The sequence below is a fragment of the Thamnophis sirtalis genome, unplaced genomic scaffold (assembly GCF_051295495.1).
Source record: "Thamnophis sirtalis isolate CommonGarterSnake01/CBP01778 unplaced genomic scaffold, rThaSir2_p1.2 scaffold_10, whole genome shotgun sequence".
Classification (NCBI taxonomy): Eukaryota; Metazoa; Chordata; class Lepidosauria; order Squamata; family Natricidae; genus Thamnophis; species Thamnophis sirtalis.
This window is the reverse complement of record NW_028261390.1, coordinates 29845639-29869857: the sequence shown is the minus strand read 5'-3', so window position 1 is coordinate 29869857 and position 24219 is coordinate 29845639. Positions and strand designations below refer to the sequence as shown.

Here is a 24219-nt window from a genome sequence, read left to right as displayed (position 1 = left end):
GCCAGCCTTCTCCAGTTTTAAAAACAACTATGTGAGGTCAGGAGAAAAAATAAAAATAAAAACAAAAACTCATTACATTATTTTTAGAACTAATTGAAATATCACAAAAATAATCATCTGGTCATGTAGGACAAGAGGTAGCAAAGTTTTATTTTTTGTTAAAATGGACCTAATATTGATAAAGTAGTTGAAGTCTCTTGGAGCTTAATCCAACACTGTGGTCCAACTACAGTATAATATTGCCATTGTATCCAATTCATGATGTGTACCATCAACTGATCGGGGGGGAGGGGGGACTTATTTTATCTTCAGAGCAGAATTCACGAAAGTTTCATCAAATATAAAATCTGAGAAGATGCTTCAAAATTATAATCTAAGAAAGAAGGTGTGTATCTTCAACATGTATCTTGAGGTGGTTCATCACTATTAGCAATAATGGACCTAGATGTTTCTTCTGTAAACAGATTCATTCTCTGCTTGTGATGCAAAGTTAAGCAATTTTATTTCAAAATGTATTATTTATATATATCTTAACAGGAATCCAAGCACATCAATAAGAAAACTATATCTTTGCTTGTATTGTGCGTGAAGTAAAGAATTTAATAAACCATTTAGCAAAAGGAACACAAATATCTTTTGTAAAACATTCTTTTAACTTCTAAGTATCCCATAGTGAGAGGTATGATGTGTAGGTGCAAAGCAACCCATGACTCACAACAGTGAAAGAGTACTACATTTTACAATGAATTCATCTCAATAAATTGAGGGAGGGGTGGAGTAATTCTTATCTGTTTGACTTAGAAGAAGGCCTGTATTGCTTTCAGCCCAGTTGCTTTAAGATTTTCTCTAGAAATTCCCCCAGTATTGATGTCAAAGTAATTGGTTCTGCAGGTATGTAGATTTTCCCTTTTCCTCTTTTTGATGTTTGCCTCCTGTAATCACCTGGCATTTCACCAGTTCTCCAAGAGTTGTCAAATATAAAATGTTTCAACAAAAATTCAGCAACTTCAGAATTTCATGTCTTCCTAGATATTTAATCTTATTTCAAACAAATACTGCAGGCATGAGGTTTGTGCAAAAAAGAGGTGCTTCACAAACTAACTGGTACAACAAGCAACCACTCTTGAAAGATTGAGGCAACTGCACCCCCTCCAGATGCTCAGCATGGCTGCTTTGATAACCTTCCCCAATCTTCTCTGCATTTGCACATTAGTTCAAGTGCTTGCTTCCCTATCAGTCTCAGGACCGAAGTAACATATTCACAGGTAGCACAACTTTGAAAAGATCTCAAAGCAGGCTACTAAGCCTTTGAAAGAGGTAGATGCCTGAATGCATTTCCCAGCCCCAACAGATAGCTTCACCAATGATTCTATGAGTTTCATTTGTTCTTCAGTTGCTAACAGAACACATACATTATTTTCAGAGAAGGCTGAGGCAAAATAAGAGTTGATATTTGATATAATGGCATCTTTACATCAAAAGTCTTTTGCTAAGAACTGTAGACCTGGGTGGACATGAACAAATTAGCTTAATTCTCAGAATGCTGCTTATCTTGGAATTGGTCATTCTGTTTTTCATTTTTATTTCTAGATGCCGATAACCATTTTTCTAGCTTTTTAAATGTACTCCTCTTCAGATGTTTGAGATGATTCTTTCCCTTAAGATCTATAATATCAGTGACATATTGTATGAACAGATCACAGCAGCAGAAACAGCTGTGTCAAACACATTATTCCTTTTCTCTGATGACCATATTTTAAATGGGTCTTATGAATAAATAGCAACAAGAAATAAGAAAGAAAATAGGAAGAAGAACTGAGAGTACTGGGGAATAATAAATAAACAAACATACAAACTTTTGAAGACTTACAGAAATATGTTTTTGTGAGTTATCTAAAGCTTGTGCTGTTAGTCTGAAAATGTGCAACTAGATTCCTTCTGATGTTGGAATATAGAAGACTAATATCGGTCTGTTCCCACAATGATTAATAATAATCAAGAAAACATTATTTATGGCTCATCTTGAAATCATGGCAGTGGGATTATAAAAGAGGCCTCTTGGGCCCTTTGTTTGTACAGCTATATTAGAACATTTCCCAGCACTGTTGACAAAAATGTATAAAAATACCTGTGGTTTCCTCTGTATGATTTCATTTATGTGTTTTCCTCTTATAGGAAGAGTCGTTTTAGCAGTTTTGCTGCATCATCAGACGGAGCCTAGTCACAAGATTTAGTTCTGCTGTTTTTGAAGAACTGGGAACATTTGTCTTGTGATTTTTCTCAATTCATTGGAATCCTTGTAATCAAGAACTGTCATCTAGGAGATATTATGGAGAGCTGGTATAGCAAGCTTGGATCTGAAATTCAGAAAATTAATTAAAACATCTTACTTACCCCCGTGACCTGACAATTGTGCGATAGACATATGCGCGATGACAAAATAGCGCCGATTAAAACATGATGTCAAAATCGCGCCGACAAATTCATGACGACAAAATCATGACGACAAAACCGCGATGACAAGGACAATAAAATCGAAAAAAAATTAGAGTTAGGGTTAGGGTTTTGTTGCAATTTTGTCGTCGCGCATTTGTCAGTGCGCTATTGTCAAAAATCAATTAGCGATTTTGACGGCGCTCATTTGTCCATCCCGGTTTTGTCGGCACGCATGTCTATCGCGCATTTGTCGGTGAACCACTTACCCCTGCCTGAATATAATTTTTTTTAGCTCTTAGATATGTTAATCTATTTTACTAAATGAGCCAGAATGTCAGCAAACATCAATTGGAGTACCCATTTAAAATTTATGTGGAAGAAAAACAGCTACATTTGACATGGGCTTGTAAATGAATAAATAAAAATTAGATCTAATTTCTCCCTGTCAATCAAAGTGTATTTTCCCATGGAAGTGTAAAAGAAGCATTTTTGCAAAGAGATCACAGGAAAAAATATTTATTTTAATGAAGAAAACATGTCATTGCTTTTAATCTTAATTTTTTAAAAAAATGGTAAATTCAGATTGTGGAAGTTATAGAAGTGTATTTATGTTTGCATGTGTGTGTTTTTATATATTCGATTCCTCAAGATTGCAGCCATCTCACTTTCCTATGGTATGTATACAATTCATTTCAATTGGTCTATCACTTATTTACATTAGTCCTGTTTAAGTTTTTTATAGTTGCAGAATGGTTATCAATGGATGCAATCCATTTGCGATATCAGACTGGGAAACTAAACTTGGGAGAGAAGCAGCAATGGCAAAATTAATAGTATATATTCTCAACAGAAGCTTAATTAAATTTAAGCAGGAATGGTTTACATATACTGTATCACACATTATACTACAAGGCAAGCATATACTTAGAATACAACTCCTAAGGGGGGAAAATAGGTAGAAATATTTATAAATATATTGATTGTAATTATTAGTTGGAGCACAACGGGGGGGAATAATAAAATTTATAACCAAGTAGTTTTTAAATAACATTTTATTGATTTTTCCCTATTCTAGATGCATTTTTTCTTTGTGAATATTTGTATTTAACTTCTGAATACTTAAACTTAAAATACTTAAACATAGATGAGAACCAGACTTAAAATACTGAAGAGGTCATTGGGATTTGGGTAGGAAAATATGTTTTTTCCCACCTGTTTCTTATTTGTAATTAATACTGCAACCTCCTTGATTATAAGATACGTTTTGTATTATAAAATACAAAATGCTATGGCTGCTGAATTAAATTTATTCTACTGCAGCGACTATGAGAAATGATTCTTAATTCCTCTTTCTCCCCCATACAAAATATACTAACAGAAGAAAATGTGAAGATTCAATTGAATGGATTCCGTCAAATGCCATGGATTTTTGTAGATTATAATTTGTAGGAGTAGCATGTGAGATGATTTCAAGTTTTGCTGTTCTAAGAAACTAAGTTCAACCAGTACATTTGTAAAGAAAAATGTATGACACTTCTCAGATATTTTTATTAAAAAATCCTTGCAATAAAATTGCTTAGAATTCACAATTCTTCAGCTTTTACAGTTGCAATATTTTACTAATACAGAATAACACAGTATCACATATTTACATTATAATCCTCTATATAACAAAAATAGCAATGTTTTACTACCAAATAATGTTTTTCCAATATTTCTCCTGACCCTCACTGAGTCACTGTCTCAATTGAAAAGTACAGAAAGGACAACAATAAAGAAAAAAGCCAACATGTCTGCCTCATGATTTTAGGCAAGTCCCTTTAGTGATAGTGTCTAACTCCCACATTCTCCAAGTGATATAAAGTGCATTGGAAAGGAAGGTGAGAGATATAAAAGAGATACAGAAATAAAGTAACAGGAGATATACTAGTGACTGAAATATATTTGCAACACTTTACTAAATATTGTAGGAAAACAAACTCTTCACAAATCACTGGTGCTTTGCATAGGCGTACACTCTACATAGTATAGCAAAAAAAAAAAAGATTGGTTTATAAAAAAAGCTTTTGCCTATGCAAATTTAAATGGGCGATCGTGATGATTTCCATCTTCTTCTCTATTTTGCTAATCAAGTTGAAGAATAGGCTGTACGTTACTGTGCTAGATTGTTTTCCTCTGTCAAACCAGGAAGGGGAAAAAAACACAGAATAGTTAAAACTTAAAAGATTAGTATGTTTTTAGAGGAGACTTACTCAACAAAAACAAAGCACATGAAAACAAAAACAACTCCCCCAAAACAAGCAATCTGTTCTAACAATTTCATTACCTTAGGTCAGTGATGGCTAACCTTTTCTGGACTGAGTGCTCAAAGCGCGCACGCCCAAACCCCCAAAATACAATATGCACGTGGTCCCCCCATCCTCTCTGCTCCCCAAGCATGCACGGGCACACACATCGCTTGCACTGCACACATGCGCAGCAGAGACCCAACTACCAGCTAGCTGGTGGGAGGCACACACGCATGTATGGTGGAACTGAACTAGGACAACAGCTCACGTGTCGACAGACAGGGCGCTGCATGCCACCTGTGGCATGCATGCCATAGGTTCGCCATCATGGCCTTTGGTTTTTTGTTTACACAGCATTTCACAATATTAGCATGACTGAAAGGCCAGCCTGCCCCAAGTGTTTGGAATGTCAAGGACAGATTACAGTGCTCTTTCTACTGATTATTTTAGCCATCCCTGACTTCTTCAGAATATTGGTTTGCTACTGATCAAGAAACTGGTCAGGATAAGCACTGACCCTGGTCATTCTGATGGCTCTTCTTCTAAGTCAGGGGTGTCAAACTCGCAGCCCATGGGCTGGATGTGTCACGTGCCAACCACGCCCACCTCTGGTTTAGCTAAGGGGAAAAAGTTGTGATACGTCATGTGACAACATGTCGTCGCGAGTTTGACACCCCTGCTCTAGGCAGATACTCTTAAGATATCAGCAGGTTTGATGTAATTCAAATTGGAGGTTCTGTTTTATCCTCTGAAACAAGGCAGAGAAAAAGCTCAAATCCAAACCATGGCTTCTTTTTAATTTGCAGTTTGTTTTCTTCCATAATTTGTAATAGTAAATATGCTTGTTTGCTAATAAGCCAAAATTCTGAAGAGTTCTGGTTTACAGTGTCATATTCGTGTGTGTGTCTTTGTGTGTGTGTGTGTGTGTAATCTCCATTCTCTATTTTTAAACTGGTTTCAGAGCACAGTTATAAATTTTTAAACAATGAATTAATTCTACAACTGTTAGATGAGTGAAAGAGGAAATGGCCTTATGGCTTTACAGAATGCTAGGCAATCAGCATAGACAGAGCTGACTCCAGCTTTAAACAGAAAAACAAAGGTTTTCCTGAGCAAAATTCTGAAGAGCAAACCTGAATAAAACTCAGCATGAGTGCTGTCAAAGCAGGCTCCTCATTCAGATATAAATTGGGAAATATTCCAAATCCAGCAGTTAGAGGCAAATTTCTTGTTGAAAAACAGAAATTGCAAAAAAAATGCAATTAGAAATAATTTAGTTACCACTATTTAAAAGGAATTTTTCTAGTTTTTTTTATTGGCATTTGCTGGTATAGCATGTAGTCCATATGACACAGCAGGAGAGAACTTTAGAGTTATTACTGTAATCCAAATATTTTTGTTTTTATTGATGAAACTCTTTATCAAATGTTTTTTGTGTGTTTATAAAGTACTTTAAATAAAAAATATTTTTGAGAGATGGATGGAATGTACAGTTTGACAAGTACAAAATTATTTTAAAATGCTAATAAGTACAAGGAACATCTTACTATAAAAATAACAGCCCTTCCCACCCACCAAATTAATTCCTGCTTTACATTTTATTCTATTTATAAAATGGTAAATACCTTCATCAGGTGGTTTAGCTATGGAAAAGGGAAGAAGAAATAATACTATGTACATGTAAAAAACATTTTGATATCTCATATCAGTAAACCATTGCAGCAAAAGAAATGGGTAACATTTGATGCCTTCAAAACAAACAAACAAGATACAAAAGAAGCAAACAGGAAGAAAAATGTTCAATTTCTTTTTCTTTTTTGTAATCTTCTACACATACATTCTTGTAAGAGACACTCCAAAACATTGTTTGCTGAGGATGATATGCTATAAATATTAAGATTTTGGGGGGAGCCTTTTAGTATGTTAAATACAACTTCCTTTTCATCTTTTTAAAATAATAATGGACATCACTCTCTTTCCCCTCAACCCCACTTGTGGATGATTCAGCATTTTTACTGGTGAGATAAATTTCCAACTACTAAAGCAATAAATATATTAAGAGAGAAGTTCTAAAAACTGGGATTTTTACAGCAGAGGGCATTCCTCTGCTATGCAGCTGTTAGCAAACATGATCTGCTATGCATACTAAAATCCGTATCTTATATTTATTGTTATTATTATTATGGATCAATTGCTTCAGTGAAAAAGAAAAGAAAATGAAGTTTGTTACAGCTCAATCTTTTTTGCTGTTTGCTAGTATTCTATGCACTGCTTAGAACACACATTATTTTAAACAAACAAAATGTACTAAAGCTTTCTCAAAAATCCTGTATACCGTTTGAATACTTGAGGAACATTTCAGTGGATATGGAACTACATCTCTGTCAGTAAAATAGAGAGGGTCTTTATATAACTACCAGCAATATCTGGTGTTTCTACGTGTCTGTACATATTCTATCCTCTGAACTGTGTTTTCCCTTATTATTGATTCATCCGGTTGCCAATGGAAGCACATTTAGAAGCATGATTTCTCTTCCAGCTCTCTGTAATCCATATTACGTTCAAGCAGATACTGGAAAAGGCATTGCTTTGTGCCTGCTTCATAGACTTCTTGGCAAAAATACACTCGAGGTGAAAAACTGGCAGCAACACTGCCTCTAATGATCATGACGCAGTTTGTATCGATAGCATGCTAGAAGCATTTAGTGGGGCATGATTTCTCAAAGAACTACTGAAAAATAATATCTCGGTTTTTCACAGACTGTGTACTGTGCAAACGTAAAATGGAAGTATTCTCCCTACACGGGTAAGCAAGAACAGAGAAAAGTTTTATAAATACTATTGGAAGCTCATACAAGCTCGAGAAAGTCTGTTCTTAATACTAGTGAAGTTATTAGAATTGAGCATCAGCAAACACTGTTCTGCATTATTAAATTTGATTAAATAAATAATCCAATGTGACATTGCATACATTCTCACAAAACCAGTTATATATAGCAACACAATTAGCAAAAGACTTTGCCTTCTACAAATAAGTTTCCTCTCCTGCATTTCCTGTGCAATAGCTGAATGCTGGAGAGCTCATGATGGGCGGGTCTTACTTTAATGTTATAGTGCCACTTGAGGACAGCATGGTCATTCAGAATACTTGCAGTTCTGCTTTCCAACATGTTACTACTGTTATCCCATGGTTGCCCATCAACACACAGCCCACATTTAGCTCATTTCACTACAGTATAATGACCTGGGTACTTGAGAGACCGCCTGCTGCCAATTACCTCCCAAAGACCCATTAGATCACACAGGGTAGGCCTCCTCCGGGTTCCGTCTACCAGCCAATTCATCTGGCTACTACCCGGGGGAGGGCCTTCTCTGTGGCAGCTCTGGCCCTTTGGAATGAACTCCCCACAGAGATTCGGACCCTCACCTCTCTCCAGGTCTTCCAAAAAGCCGTCAAAACCTGGCTGTGTTGGTAGGCCTGGGGTTGATGAGTTCCCTCCCACTCTCGATTCGTGTGGCTGTTGGTTGTTTTTAAATGCCTTGTATTTGTAGTTTTTGTGTTTCTCTTTCCCTCCTTGGGTTTGTGTGCCGCCCTGAGTCCCGCAGGGAATAGGGCGGCATATAAATAAAATGAAACCGAAACCGAAACCGATTTCTCTTCTCAAAGCTTTTGGTGGCAGAAGTGATTATTTGGAAGTAGAAAGCCAGCCCCCAAGAACTTTAGGGGTCCCATTACGTTGCATTCTGTTCAACAGTTGGTGGGGTTTAAGCAATCTGTAGGCATTAGACATTTCAGAGCAAAAAGCCATTAGCTTCCAATATCCTTTCACCCTCTCCCTACACTTCCCTATTCAGTTGGGCGGGGCAGGTTATCTTGCCAGAACTCTAAACTGATTCTAAGCAGAAAATTATATCAGACTGAAGACTGCTACTCAGTGGTCTATTTTTGCAATTTTATCAGATCCTTAACATGTGTGTATGCTTGAAAGCTGTTGTATTTAAAAAAGAATGTTAAACTGATTTTCTGGATTATTCTATTGCTTTTAATATCAATTATTAGGTAGGATGTCTTCAGTAAATTGGAAAATTAGTAATAAATCCAAAAACAATCAGTATCTTTAGTTCATTGGCACTAAGCACATTCTTGGACAGCTAAAAAATAAAAACCAGCAAGATTTAATTACTGATTTCTTTAGTCCAAAGAAAGAAGTTCCAGATGATAAGGAATGTCCTTAGTTGAATACTGTTAGTCTAAATTAATGACACAGAGAGAAGACATCTTCCTAGAGTAGAGGACAATATCAATAGTTCCTAATTACATATATTTTCTTCCATTCATTCTTGGACCCTGCATGGATAAGCCCCTGCAGTTTTCCTAGCAAAGATTTTCAGAGGTGCTTTGCCATTACCTACTTCTCAGGATTGAGAGAAACTGACTAACCCAAGATCACTCAATGGTTTTTGCCCTTAAGATGGAACTAGAACTCATGGTCTCTTGGTTTCTAAGCTGATGCCTTAAAACACTGCACCAAATTGGCTTCCTTAGAGTATTACATACTTGCCACTTTTTTGTACTTTGGAAAAGAAAAACGATCAATGCAAAATCACTCATGGTACTTGTTGACCACCTACCTACCATCAGTATATGGGCCATAATGGCTTTTACTGCTTAACATAATATGCCATTAGTGTTGTTTACCCTCAAATAACATGGAAATGGTTGGAGTGAAACAGCAGAAATATAGGCAGGCCTAGGGACAGTTTACAAGCTAATATTACTTCTGATGATCATAGCCCAACTTTCCAGAGAGGCTGCATGCAGATGGACAACATGGTTTAACATGTCAACAACCAAGAACAGCAAAATAGGCATATTTACTGCATCTTACTGCAACACTGTAGTTAACATAAAGCTGGACATGGCTGTGTAGTAAAGAAATAGCAGCTAGTAAAGAAATCTTTTGCCCCTGACTACCGCTAATTAATACAATATCTCACCAGAGGTGGGTTGCTACCGTTCGCCCCAGTTCGGGCGAATTGGGTCACCGAACTGGTAGGGATGACAGGCTGGCCACATCCCCGAATGGGTTCCCCGATTGCTGCTGCTGTTTCCGGCTTGGTTTTTAATCATTTTTTCATGTTCTGCGCATGCACAGAACAATTTACATTCAACTGCACACATGTGCACAGCATGCATCTGGTGCTTGCATGAAGCAAACTGGCAGCAACACCGGCGGCAACCCACCCCTGTATCTCACATGTCATAGAAATGAAATGAAATGAAGACAGGGATACCTTATATTTTTAGACAATAATATACTGGAACATTGAGTAGCCTCTTCCAATATTAAAACAACCACATACTTATAAACTGACAGGTAAGTTTTCACAGGCAGAGTTAGCAATATGTGGCAGCACAAGTTATACTCGCCAAGATTCTTTTTGTATTAGTAGAGGAGGGTTTAATTTCCCCCAGTTTGAATCAAATAGGAATAAAGAGAATACTAATATTTCTAGTTCCTTTGTTATTTCAGAATCAGACATAACTGCATCCATTTGGGGGAGATTCCTCATTAAGCTTCATGGAGATGGGGCAGACTGATCTTTCTCAGTGGTCTTTTGTTAAAGGTAATGATCTTGAAAAGAGCAAGCTGCTTTCAAAATTGCAGTTTCAGTGCTTATAATAAATCAGATGCAACAACAAACCTCGACATAATGTAAATAACTGTCTTTCCCAGGTAGACTCACTTTCTACTTGCACTATTCACAGCACCAAAATTAGATTTCATAAGATGTTTTCATCCCCATCCCAAACAAAGAAAGATGGAAGCAGATGATATCTTCAATCTTTTCCACTTTTGGATTCAATGCCAGTCCTTAGCCTGTCGCAGGTGGCATTTTGCAAAATATGCTGGAATCCAAAGGTGTTCTGGGATAGGAAGAAATGGCATTAATGATGACATTTGCACTAAAAGGTTTCCAATTTTTGTGCAACATGATAAATTGTGCTGAATACAAAGCTTGCCCATTATTTCCAGGGTTCAGTTTCCTCACAGAGTAGCAAATTAGGAAAATTAACAGCAGAGGGGGGGGGGGACAGAATATAAGAAGAGTAACAAGACAGTACATGGGCTAACTTTGGAAGTTAGGAAATCTCTGTTTTCAAGGATTTATTACTGCCATTATTTCTGCCTTTAGATTCACCAGCTGGAGGCTGATACAGAAGTCAGACATTGAGATTTGGAAACATATGGGGCTAAAAGCTCAACTATTGGATCAGGTTGCAATGCAGTGTCTTTTGATAAAGAAACAATACTTTGATCAAATGGCAATTTAAGGTGGGGAGGGCCTTTTGTAGCTAATGTCATTATACAGGTATTAGGAGTAGTTACTGATGTATAGCCAGTTACTCAGGATCTGTTAAGTAGATCTAGATCTACTTTTTGCTCACCTATGGATGAATTGTTATAGTACTATTCTACTACAGAAAGAAAAAACAGTCTATGTCTATTCAGTTTATAAGTGCAAGTGACTCTGTTACCTCTGTTTATCTACTGTGGTTGAAATTACTATTTTTATTGTCAGAAGTATTAGCTTAACTTTTGTGACAAAAAATAAGATGAAAAGTCCTTCTTAAGTACTTTGATTAAAATACAAATTGCTCTTCTGCATAAATAGCACACCCCATTAAGCGATAGCATAAAACAAAATCACTTAAAATTCCAGCAGCTAATGGCACTTATTTTCAACATAAATTAGTTAGGGCAAAACACACAACTCTTAGTGAATTTGGTTTTGAATGTTTCAGTTTTGAATTATGATTCAGAAATAAGATTACAAATAATCACGTTTTGACTTACTTCTAAAGTTATCTAGGTTTAGCCTACATACTCTACATCAGGAGCATAAAACAACATTAAAAGGTGTTTGTAGCATATTTTCACACATCATAATAAAAATGCCTGAGACTTTCTGAATAATTTTAAGGTGAACTTAAATATGGTACAATCAATTTGATTAAGGGGTATTTGGGAAAGCAGTTCATTCTTAGTACAATTTTACTCTTTTCTAGGAATGAAAGGATTCCCTGAATTGGATTATTGGTTATTTATCCAACCATGTTAAAATGTAAAATAAAGATGAGGCTGTGTCTGAATATCCTTTACCACAATCATTGAAATGTTCCTTGGGAACTTGGAAAACGGTCACTTGTAAAATAAAGAGTAACTCATAATGTTTTTGAGAGGATAAAGTGATTTTCAAGGTATACCTTGTATGATAAACAATCACAGTCCATTGGTACCTACCCTAAACTACCATACCCCTGCTGCCTTCCTACAACATTTTTATTTTCTTTCCATCTAACTGCAAATAATATCAATACATTCCATTCATTCATAGGTCAGAAAGTTCTTGGGAAAGCTTTTTTTTAAAGTAAAGCTAATATAAAACCAATCACTGTGAAAGCCATTAAGGCATGAAAAGTATATAGTGGTACAAAGGGCCACATATATTGGTTGATCTTTAATTTCATCATGATTGTTGTCTTCACACTTCTTCTGTCACTCAGAAATTATCCATCAATGTCCTAAAGCTCAGAGTGGAACCCAGCAGGATTAAATAGCAATTTGCCAACCTCAATCAAACCAGTCTCTGTTCTCTTGTCTGGAAGACCCTGGAAGCACAGATCTCCAAGGGCCGATAATATCTTAATAAAAAGAGTCTTCAAATCAAGTCAAAGTTGGAAGCACCATTTCTTTCTGAAGCCATGCTTTCTTCATGTAGAAAATGCCTGACATTCATACATTTTGGTGACCCACCATAATGATCAGATCTCTGAACTGAATACTTGAATAAGCTTGGGTTATTGAGAAGAAAGAAAAATAATGTCCATCAATGTCAGCTATAATCCTCTTATGGTATCCTTTTCTTTCTTAAAAACCCAAAAAACAAAGGTGGGGGGGGGAGAGGACTTCATTTCAATTATATGGTTCTAAGCCACCAAGCAAGTGCATAATTCTTCTGGCACATGGATTGGAACAATACATTTTCAACTTCCATTTTCAATGAAATGAACAAATGTAATAGATAATGAAACTGCATCCAGGCAGACATATCTGTAACTATTGCTTTTCATGACCATCCCAGAATGGAATTAACTGGAGTTCGCATAATGTTCCGGATGCCTTTGTGGTTACAGATGTGCACGTTTGTATATGGGTATTCATGTATATACAACTGACCCAAATCTTACATATGTGCACATATGTATATGGATAATTGTGTGTACCACAACTGATTTCTTCTTCCTGCTACTGTTCGTTTAGTAGAAGGATGTTTCAATAGTTTCCTCTTTTTTTTTTCAGGATTTCACCTCCTCGCAGTCTTGATCAGTGGAAAGCTCCACATCAGAGAGTCCAACCTCCATTGCCATAATCAATGAAATATCTGAATCACTACTTACTGCTGGTTCTTGCTCACCTGAAAGAAGAAAGAAAGATTAGAGCCAGTCTTTCATCTTCACACTTCTATTTTGTTCTTGTTAGCTAGGTTTTAAATTTGGTCACCACATTACAAAAAAAGATGTTGAGACTTTGGAAAAAGTGCAAAGAAGAGTGACTAAGATGATTAAAGGCCTGGAGATGGAAACATATGAAGAACGGTTGCAGGATTTGGATTCAGCTAGTCTACAGAAAAGCAGAACTGGGGGTGGTGGTGGCTGATAGCAGTATTCCAGTATTTGAGATGCTGCCACAAAGAGGAGGTGGCCAATTTATTTTCCAAAGCACCAGAGGGCAGGACAAGAAACAATGGATGGAAACTAATCAAGCAGAAAAGCAACCTGGAATTAAGGAGAAACTGCCTAACAGTGAGAACAATTAACCAGTGGAACAGCTTGCCTTCAGAAATTATGGACACTTCATCACTGAAGGTTTTTAAGAAGACAGTCACTTATCTGAAATGGTATAGGCCAGGGCAGGCATGGGTTTCTCCCAGCATTACTGCCAGTTCAGTGTGTGCAAAAATGTGCTACGCACGCATGCGCATTTGCACAAAAATAGGTCTGTGCATGCGCAAAATGTTAAAAAAAGGAAAAAGGTTAAATTTGTGCAATTACAATTGTTATGCACCTGTACAGAACCGAAAATCAAGTTGGTGGCCCTGTAGGAGAACTGGTTCGGGGACGTGGCAGGTCTGGGTCACTCCCAGTTCCAGTGACCCAGGCCACCAAACCACTACCAGTTCAGTCGAACCGTTCTGAACCGATAGAAAACCACCTCTGGGCCAGGGTCTCCTGCTTGAACAAGGTTCCTTTCAGCTTTATTCTGATTAAAATAGGAAAACCTGTCAAAGCATAAGTCTACAATAGTTTTACAAGGTCAGCTCTTGCATTTGAGTGGCATCATGGAGTCTATGTTTCCAAAAGTATATAGATTCAGGACAAAACAATATTAGGATTATTTCCTGCATATTCAATTTCTCATACTGACAGTTATAATTTGGTGGCAAGAGGAGGTGACTGGAAATCTTGAGGGAACACATGTACTTCTGAATCTTTAGGTTGGGCGTTCCTGATTTCTCCAATTAATCAATGTCTCCTAGTATTGGCTGTGAGAGATAAATTGGGACATAATCTGCAGTAAATTAATAAAGATGATTGATGTCTAATATTATCATAATGTTAGTATAATACTGTCTCAATTTTTAAAATAGATGTAGATAATTTTTCTGGTATTTGAGGGTTTTTTTTAAGCGAATGTAAAAATTCACTTTCACAAAATTAATGATAGAAAAGTTAAGAGGCACTTCAATGCCTTTTCACATAAAAGCTCAGTTCCTCTATGAAACTTTATCCCAATGTTTTCTCCCCCCCTAATTGATTTGATGTGATGTCTGAGAAGAAATATGCTGACATCTCCATTCAATGGCTAATGAAACCACTTGGTTCCAAAACTCCCAAAACATTTTCTCTTCCATCATGGGAGAGAAAATAGGTATTTGTCAAATACCTATTAATCTTTGGGGAACAATTGTGCTTTGCAGAATATGCTTGAAAAGTATGGTTTAGGGCAGTGTTTTTCAACCACTGTGCCGCGGCACACTAGTGTGCCGTGACATAGTGTAAGGTGTGCCGTGGGAAAAACACTTTATATATAGTCAATATAGGCACAGAGTTAAATTTTTTTAACATTTTCTAATGGTGGTGTGCCTCGTGATTTTTTTCATGAAAAAAGTGTGCCTTTGCACAAAAAAGGTTGAAAAACACTGGTTTAGGGCAGGGGTGTCAAACTTGCCGCCCACAGGCCAGATGGCCACGCCCACCTCCGGTTTAGCAAAGAGGAAAAAAGTAGCAATATCTCACGGAACAACAAGATGATGCCGCAAGTTTGACACCCTTGGTTTAGGGCATTTATGATGAATACCAACAACTGTAATTATGACTAATGAGCAACCAATGTAGATATTTCAGTACAAACTTCATATATTTCCTGTTTGTTGCACATCTTAGTTTACTTGCCATTATTTGCACCATTTCTAGACATTTTTCAAGGGCAACCTCATACAGGCTATTTTGCAATAATCAGGATAGAATGTTACCAGCAATGTAGCTTACATGAAGTTGGCTTTGAAAAATCTGGAAATTACAAGTGGTGAAAATAATGACAAGTAAATCACTAGCTGTAAAATTCACTGTTGTAAAATTAATTATTAAGCTTATAATTGGCTACAGCTGGAACCAGTAATTATATAATTAAAGTCTTTGCCACAACCACCATTTGCAAATCCAATGACAGTACTTGCTCTTTCAGGGGGCTTGCTATCCCATCCAAACAGGCTAAAACACAATCACCTTATGTCGTGGCTCAGAATTCAAACTCTGGCAAAGCTGCTCTAGTTGAACCTGTGGAATGTAAGCTTCAGAAACTATCTAGCGAGGAATCACTTAAAGCTGATCAAACACAGGTATCATCAGAACAGCTGGAGTAGTGAGAAGATGGGGTGTGAAACCCAAGACTCTGAGTAGAGTGGAATTAAGAACAAGACGAGTCAATGAGGCTCCTTGCCAAGCAAGGAAGTCTTGATAGATAAACTTGGTTACACTTTTTATATAGATGGTTAGGGAGCAGCATTATGTTGACTCAGGTTCTATATTCTATCTACATTGGAAATGGACATAAAATTAGTAGTATAAAATATGTTTCAAAACAAAAGAATTTCCTTTAATAATTTCTTTTTTTAGAACTTCCATTGCAAAGATGTAATTTTTTACATCTAAAATTATCAACTGTCAATATTCAGCAACAAAAATTCATTTTAAAATCCACAAAAGCTTCTCTTGGGAGCAATTATATTCAGGACAAAACTAATTTATGCTCATAGTTCTTCATGCTATTTTCAAGAACTACAACTCCGTCTTCGTAATGCACACCCACATGCTAACCAGTGTGTACCCATGTTGGATCATAGTTACTGAAACAGTGAAAAACAGAATGCCAGATGCATAATGTCAATATGTAAATGCAACAATTCACCAGAAGGTAATTATTTGAATTTTTATGCACATATCCTGAATATACAAGTGGGCCTTGAACAAAAGGCCACAATATGGAATTTTCATATTCGGTGTTCTACCCACTTAGTTTCATTATTCATCTTTCCCTTCCCCTTCCACAAATCAATATTATGTAATGGTTGTTTCCAGCACAGCTCTTCTGTCTTTTATTCTAGTCACTCTGTTTCATGTTTCATGATTTTTATTTTCCCCCTAATCATTCTACTCCATGTTACATCTATAAATTTTTCTCCTGTTTTCCAATATCACGTTATACTATTTCTTCTTCAATTTGATTGTCAGTTCTTCCCTTCTCTCAGGCTTATCAACATTTTATTCCACTATACTATTGTTATAATGTTTCCTCCTTTTATGTTTTTGTTTAGATATTTTTCCATCTTTTCTCTTCTTGGAGTCTCCCCTGAACATAGGATATTCTCTATTTTTTTCCTCCATTTCTGTATGCATGAGATTATTCTATTAATTTAGTAGAATTTAATAGGAATTGTGGTGATTTTATGTACCTTAGAACAGGGGTTCCCAATCTCTCCTCCAAGGACCAGCACTGGTCCGTGGCGTGCTAGAAACTGGGCCACAGAAACAAGTGAAGCCCCATCCATGGATGCAGGCAGCATGTGAAACCATGCCCCCTTCGGTCTGTGGCAAAACCTGTCTCCACGGAACCAATCCCTGGTGCCCAAAAGGTTGGGGCATCAAGAAAGTACATCAAGCTAATATATTTTGATGAAGGCCATAAAAATTCATCAAATACTATAAGGTCCTTAAACACAGAAACATGATATACATAGAATACTGGAGGCAAAAGGATGAAAGTTTTGGGTTATCACTTTGGATTTCTATTCTGTATAAGATTTGGGTACATTTATAATAAAATCGATCTGATTTAAGTAAATGTATAATGAAATCTGATGTGATTTATGGTGCGCTGCCACTACAGCTGACAGCTAGCAAAAGGAAATGGTAATGCAATGACATGTAAATTGGCAATAGCTTATATCACGTATGCACAACTGAACACCTTGGTATGAGCTGCATGCCAAACCAGCAAGTGCAGCTATTGCTAACATTACACTATAGCTGAGCCAAATTTAACATTTTGTAACCTTGAGTATTTATATAGATCTCTGTGCAACAAAAAGCCTCTACATAAAAGATTTCAGAACAATGTTTCTAATGTGTATTTGAAAGGGCACCAAATCACCATTTAAATTATCCTTATATTCTGAAGTGCTATGAGCTTTATTAGGAGAGGGAAAAACTATCTGCTTTTTAAAAAATCACTAAAAAAGAGGGGTGGTAAATTATTATTTATTTGTTATTTACCTGGGATATTGTTGGGACCAATGACACCATCCATTTCTCCTTTAGCTAATTTGAAGTCAGAAGCTACCCAGACGTTACCAATGGCTATCTACTCTATATTGCACTGTGAAACATAGTCAATTAAATCATAGAACACCCTCTGCAACATAAGCATACCGTCTTTTCTTAAAGACTGTAAAGTTTAAACAAGATGATTCTTTTCAGTTTAATGAACATCTTGCTTTGTGTAGTGCTACTGACAGTTTATTAGTTATGAAATCAACATTTTTGTCCTAAGAAAGTTTAGTCCCCAGTGTATCTCCCATAGGAAGTACATCAGGGGTGGGCTGCTGCCTGATTGGATCGGTTCGGGCGAATCAGTAACTGTGATCACTGGCTAGGCCTGCCCACCCGCCCCTATGCTATTTTTTCCATTTATAATTAACTTTCTGGTTCATTTTCCCCGCCTACGCTGCCCAGCTGAGTTCTGTGCTGTGCCATGCTGCACCGCGCCTGCTGTACTCACTGGAGCTGCCTGATTTAAAGCTCCATTTCAGCCCCAAATAGGTGCTTGTGAGCGAAGCATGCACATTTGTGCATGCACACTCACAACCAGTGAACCGGTGGTGAAGGTAAGTGCAGCCCACCCCACAAAGTACACTTATACCTAAGCAATTATATTATACTCAGGGGCATTTCCTTCTGAGTAAGCATACTTAGGAGTACATCATAAAGAGTTGCAACAACACTACCCTTTGTTAATGTTATTTTAATAAAAAACATAGAGGAAAGATATACGTATGGACCCATTTTTCTCCAATTCAGCATTCTCCAGATGTTAAGTCTAGAACTCCCAAAATGTTCAGCCAACATCTTATTATGAATTTTGGAAGTTATACCTAAACACATCTGGAGATTAGCAAGATGAGAAGATTGCAGAGAAATGATCCTAAAAATGCATTTTGGCCCATTATATACATATATTTTTAAAAAATTGCACAGTTTTTTAAAGCTGTATTTTTTGATGCCAAATAATTGAAGGCTGCATTTATTACTTCAGCTTTTCCTATAAAAGTCTAAAAATAGGCTTTCTCTAAGAATTTATTTTTCCAGATGGAAATGTTATTAATCGTATGAGCAACTGGAAAGCAAGAATAAGAAATTCCAAAGTGGGATTTCAACTGGATTTTTTTTCCTTTGAAAAGGAAAATTATCTCTGCAACCATTAGAAACCACTGAAAATATATTTTAAAGACTTTTTAGTTTTATGTAAAGTGCCTTCAAAAGCAATATATTTGGACTTCCATTGGAGGGAACTAACTACCATCGAACAATCCTATTATTATAACTTATAGATTGGAAGGATTGTGTGGAAGAATCTGACATCCATGGCCTATAGTTTGAAATTATATAACTTCTGATGTTACTGTGATGGAACCAAATTATGTCATGACAACATCAGCAGAAATTGAAAATGAATGAACCCTTGGGTTGATATTTTAGAAGGGCAATGACTTGTGTTGAACTCTAAGCACTATAAAAAGGGAACAAACTCCAGGAAATTAAAAACTAAAATATTTGTGTCAACTCGCAAAGCATCCCTGGCCTGCTCTCAAGTTGCCATAGGAAAGGGGGGGATGGGAAACCAACGAAATTCCACAGCAGCAAAAGACAGATGCACATTCTAGACTTATCTCTTTCAAGGCTGTATCCCAGGGTTACTTACAGCTGCCTGAGGGAAGTGATCTCTACAATCCCCAAAATTTCTCCATTGGCAAATGTGATTGATGACACACCCTGGGAGGATGGGGGGAAACAGGATCATGATTGGGGCCATAAATTACATGGGGTCAGAGCTGGCTTCACTTGGGAACATGCCGACATGAAGATCCTAATAAATAACTGGATTTCTTTTGAAGCTTGGCTCGAGGCTCATGATTTAATTAGGACATCCGTCAGAACCCTGACAATTTACTGTAGCTAGAGTCCAGTATTTCTAATATGCAGCTTTGGAAAGAATAAAGCTTAATTGCAAAAAACTAAAGTGTTGCACAACATAATCCTTCATAAAACAGTAGATCACATAATGGACTCAAAATCAGTCCTCCTGAGAAGCCAGCAAAGTCATCAGACTTTGCCTCTTTTGGATGCTCATCTAGCAGTCCCAGCATCATCCTGTCACATAGAGGAAGTCGAGCCACAGCAAATTTAGCCTTCCTCACTTTTTCAGCTATTTAAATTCTAGCTATTCATAGGAAAACTTAAGAGAAAGATATTTCAGCTGAATTAAAGCTGTTAAAAGTTCCAGATAGCTAATTTTTAATGTTTGTTTTTAATTTTAAGCCTAAGAATCAACACAATCTCTTATTGATCTTTAAATTATTCTGGAAATGTTTATGACTGGATACTAGGTGCAGGTATTTCTCCTTTAATGACTGCCTCAGACAGTGGTCATTCGTAGCTATGAAAAAGTACTAGCTCTTGATTAGGATATTAACTTCTTGATTTTTGGTCTGATGTTAATCTTGGTGTTGATTTATACTTATCTGGGTGTCGATTGCTGGTGGAGAGTTGTTTGGGTCTTTTTATTCCCTCTTTCCTTTGTTGATTGTCTTTTTTGCACTATGTTGTTTATGCCAATATGTCTATTGATGGCCTATTTGTTAGAATGCCAGGCTTCCAGGAATTCTCCAGCATTTTTTAACTTGGCTTGGTGTAGGATGGTCACAGTTTCCCAGTTGAAACTATGATTAAGCCTATCTATATGTTGTGAGATTAAAGAGTTGTCATTATGTCTTCTGACTGCCAGTTGATGTTCATGGATGCATTCTGCTAGTCTTCTGCCTGTTTGTCCTACATGGGCTGTTGCAATCTTTATACTGTATGTTGTGGATGGCTCTCGTTTTTTTCTTCTAGTTTTTTCTTCTATTTCTTTTGGTTTACTTAGGATGTTCTGGAGAGCTTTAGTTGGCTTGTGTGCTATGCTGACGCAATGTGGTTGTAATAGTCTATTGGTGTTTCTGGGATGTTTTTGATACAGGGCAGTGTTATCCTTTTTTAAGGCTTGTATTGGTTCTGCTATATTAAGTTGACTGGTCAGGCACTTCTTGTTGAAATTTCCTTTTTCGGTGGTTCAGGCTTAGCATAGTGAATGCCTGTCTAAATAGAGTTCTTACATCGGAGCCATAAAATTATAATATTTGAATATGAAAGATAGGGACAATAGTAAATAATCCTTTTATCTACATATATTTACCTGAATTTCAATACATTCAATTTTGTTTTTATGTTGCCTCCAACCACTTATTCTGACTCTTCCTGCTTTTTGACTTACAACGCTGATGCTCTAATTAAACATCCACGTTTTACAACCTTACCTTAAATAAATAAGCAAACCAAGTTAAACTTGGTGAAGTTCTCTTGCTGTCAAAATGTGTCCTTCATCACTGACTTGAATCATAACCAAGAACCAACAGAAAGAGTTGGTGTTTGTTATTAATATTCCCTTTACATTTCTATTTTCTCCAACATACATTATATTGCAAGATACTGGATTATCCTTGATCAGGGATGCAGAAGACCATCGGGTATTTATAAAAACATGTCACAATTCTTAAGCTTTACAAATTATTGCAGGAAGTTCCAAGTTTAACCAATATCACAACTCTAGTCACGATGTTGATATATCTTGCTGCCTTGATATATGAAAGTGAAATCTATTTCTAAAAATATTTCATAAGTGATAAAGAAGAATATAGTCAAAATTTACTTGTAAAAGATATCTGGCAAGATAAAGCAGATAATCAAGAACAGTTATAAACTAATCTTGATAAGGCCAGATCATACATTGAAGAAACAGAATGATATGAGGCTAACTGGCATATAGGGAACTGTAATGTTAAAGACTGTAATAAATAAAGGGAGAATGGGAATCTTTGGACAACTGTTGTGGTTGCTGGAACTGCATTTTTAATAGTAAAACTTGGAAGCACAAATATTGCTGAAATTGAAGCCAGCTACTGTAGCCTGAAAGCTTCAGCTTAGTTGTTTTCCCTCACAGCATATAGAAGAGTGCATTTGTAGCAATAAAATTAGAAGAGGACTCGAGGTAGCAGCAAAGATTTGCAAACACAGACATCTGCAACTGGTTTCCAGATCTATCCAGAATAACGTAGACTAAATGTCAGAAAGCATAGGGCTTACACCTCAAACGTCGGACAAACCCGTTTTCCCTTCAAGAAGGTATAAACCTAGTTCACTAAACATGTATTTTTTTTCAAATCAAGACAGACTTATATCAGATATTAGACCTATATCTCATACCATGCAGAAAATGATTGTCCAACTGTTTCATCTCTCAGGCTGGGGGGCGAAATTATACGCCCCTCAGAGAGGGTTCGCAATTTGGGAGTCCTCCTGGACCCACAGCTGACTCTAGAACACCATCTGTCGGCTGTGGACCAGGGGGACCTTTGCCCAGGTTCGCCTGGTGCACCAATTGCGACCCTACCTGGATCGGGAGGCCCTTCAGACAGTCACTCACGCCCTCGTGACCTCAAGACTGGATTATTGTAATGTGCTCTACATGGGGCTGCCCTTGAAGAGTGTTCGAAGACTCCAATTAGTCCAGAATGCAGCCGCGCGAGCGATTGTGGGTGCACCAAGGTACACCCACGTTACACCTATCCTCCGCAAGCTGCACTGGCTACCTATTAGTCTCCAAATCCGCTTCAAGGTGCTGGTCGCTACCTATAAAGCCCTACATGGCATCGGACCTGGGTACCTGAGAGACCGCCTCCTGCCGATTACCTCTCTCAGACCAATTAGATCGCACAGGTTGGGTCTCCTCCGGATTCCATCTGCCAGCCAATGTCGGCTGGCGACTCCCCGGGGGAGAGCCTTCTCTGTTGCAGCTCCGGCCCTCTGGAACGAGCTCCCTGTTGAGATCCGGATCCTTACTACCCTCCCGGCCTTCCGCAAAGCCACCAAGTCCTGGCTGTTCCAGCAGGCTGGGGGAGCTGAGAAGCATCTACCTCCATAGAAATTGTGAATGTTGGTTTTGTTTTTAATATGTTGTCTTTGTCTTGTTCCCCCCTTTCCCTTGTCTTTTGTGAGCCGCCCAGAGTCCTCCGGGAGTGGGCGGCATACAAGACAAATAAATAAATAAATAAATAATAAATAAAATGTATTATTGAATTTTGTCTGTATGTGAAAATATTTTGAGGGGAAAGCAGTATTCGGTTCATAATATAGTAATTTATAACCTTTACATCCCCATGTCTTCCTGCAAAACATTATTTTTCAATATAACAGCATGATCCCAGCCAATCAGCAATCATATGCTGAACATGTTGATCCTATGGTTCCATGCCACTAGTGAGATTTGGTTTTGAATTAATATCAAGACAAAAAAAAAGAATTGTACCCCTATGAAAATTCTAGTTCTATTGAATGTTTTCCAAGTGGAATTCAGAGGATCAACTAACTGAAAGTATTTCAGAAAAGCCACTTTATATACTTTTATGAATTGCATCTGTAACATTTTATTCAAAGCAAAGAGATCAATGGGGACTTACTGCTTGTGGTATTGTTACTTTCCCCAGCCTGCGGAAGAGGATCTGCATCCTGAATAACTTGTAATACTCCAACTGTCCGGATAGGAGTATCCACTGCTATGGAGCTTTCATTCACAGTGATATCACTAGCTCCTGTAATCTGATTGGTTGGAAGCCCTCCTATAGAAGCTTCAAAATCTGGAGGGATGTCATCCATACAATCTGCGTTAGGCTAAAAGAAATGAAAAAGAAGAGAATCATAGAATTGGGAAGACACTTTGTAAAAGATAACGTTCAAAAGCAATATCAATTGAAAAGGTTTCCCTCTATCTCAAAATCTTCCTTACAATTTGATATGTGCTTCCATCTTAATATATTCCTTATGTTATCAGGAAACCTATTGCTATTTATTTTCATTTTGTTTTAAACAAAAATAAAAGTTGATGGAGACTATATTAATTTGTATATAGTGGTAAATAAATGATCATATCAGAAATTTGCTAGGATAGATTTTTGTGGAAAATTGCCTGGGATTAAAACACAATTTATCAGTAAATAACATTTTCACATGAATTGGAATCCAAACCATTTTATACTTACTATGGCCATTCCTTTTTTTTTTTTTTTTGGGATGGCCATTTCTTCTCAATAACACACTACATGTACTTCTACTTCAAAGGATCAATTCAGTTAAAATATTAAGAGAGAAACACATATAAAAGAGGCCTTTTTAATCAAGTAAATGCAATCTTTAACTTTTTAATACCAGTAGAGTCTACAATAAAACAGTGTTTCTCACTTAAAATGCATAACTAATGGACTTTGAGCCAAAGTCGCGACAACACAACGTGTGGTCTCGACAGTCTGAGACCGCCGTTGACACTTTTGCCATTGGATGGTCCAGCAGGACCTAAACCGTCCCGGAGAGACAGTGATCAGGAAGACAAAGCCTTGCTGGTCTCAGGGACACTGCAAAGTCCCTGATTGACCCAAGGGAAGCGCTTCAAGCCGGCGACAAACAGGCAGCCCCCAGGCTGACGAAATCAGAGACGGCTCCGGAAGG

The 24219-nt window shown here is 37.2% G+C and overlaps 1 protein-coding gene across 3 annotated transcripts in view; it reads right to left on the bottom strand.

The window, feature by feature from the left end:
* Nucleotides 1-3964: 3964 nt before the first annotated feature.
* The window catches only part of RNF150 (ring finger protein 150), an 86396-nt gene continuing 66141 nt past the window's right edge, over nucleotides 3965-24219 (bottom strand). The window contains exons 6-8 of one of the 3 annotated variants that reach the window (XR_015697880.1): nucleotides 23178-23388; nucleotides 12361-13205; nucleotides 3965-4611 (exon numbers count right to left, since the gene is read on the bottom strand). Coding sequence is in view for 2 of the 3 variants with exons in the window: in XM_014059788.2 (XP_013915263.2) it covers nucleotides 13087-13205; nucleotides 23178-23388 (330 nt within the window). In the remaining variant the exon portion in view is untranslated. Of the gene's footprint in view, nucleotides 13206-23177; nucleotides 23389-24219 lie in introns of all 3 variants that reach the window. The other 2 variants (XM_087724359.1, XM_014059788.2) reach the window with 2 other exon arrangements.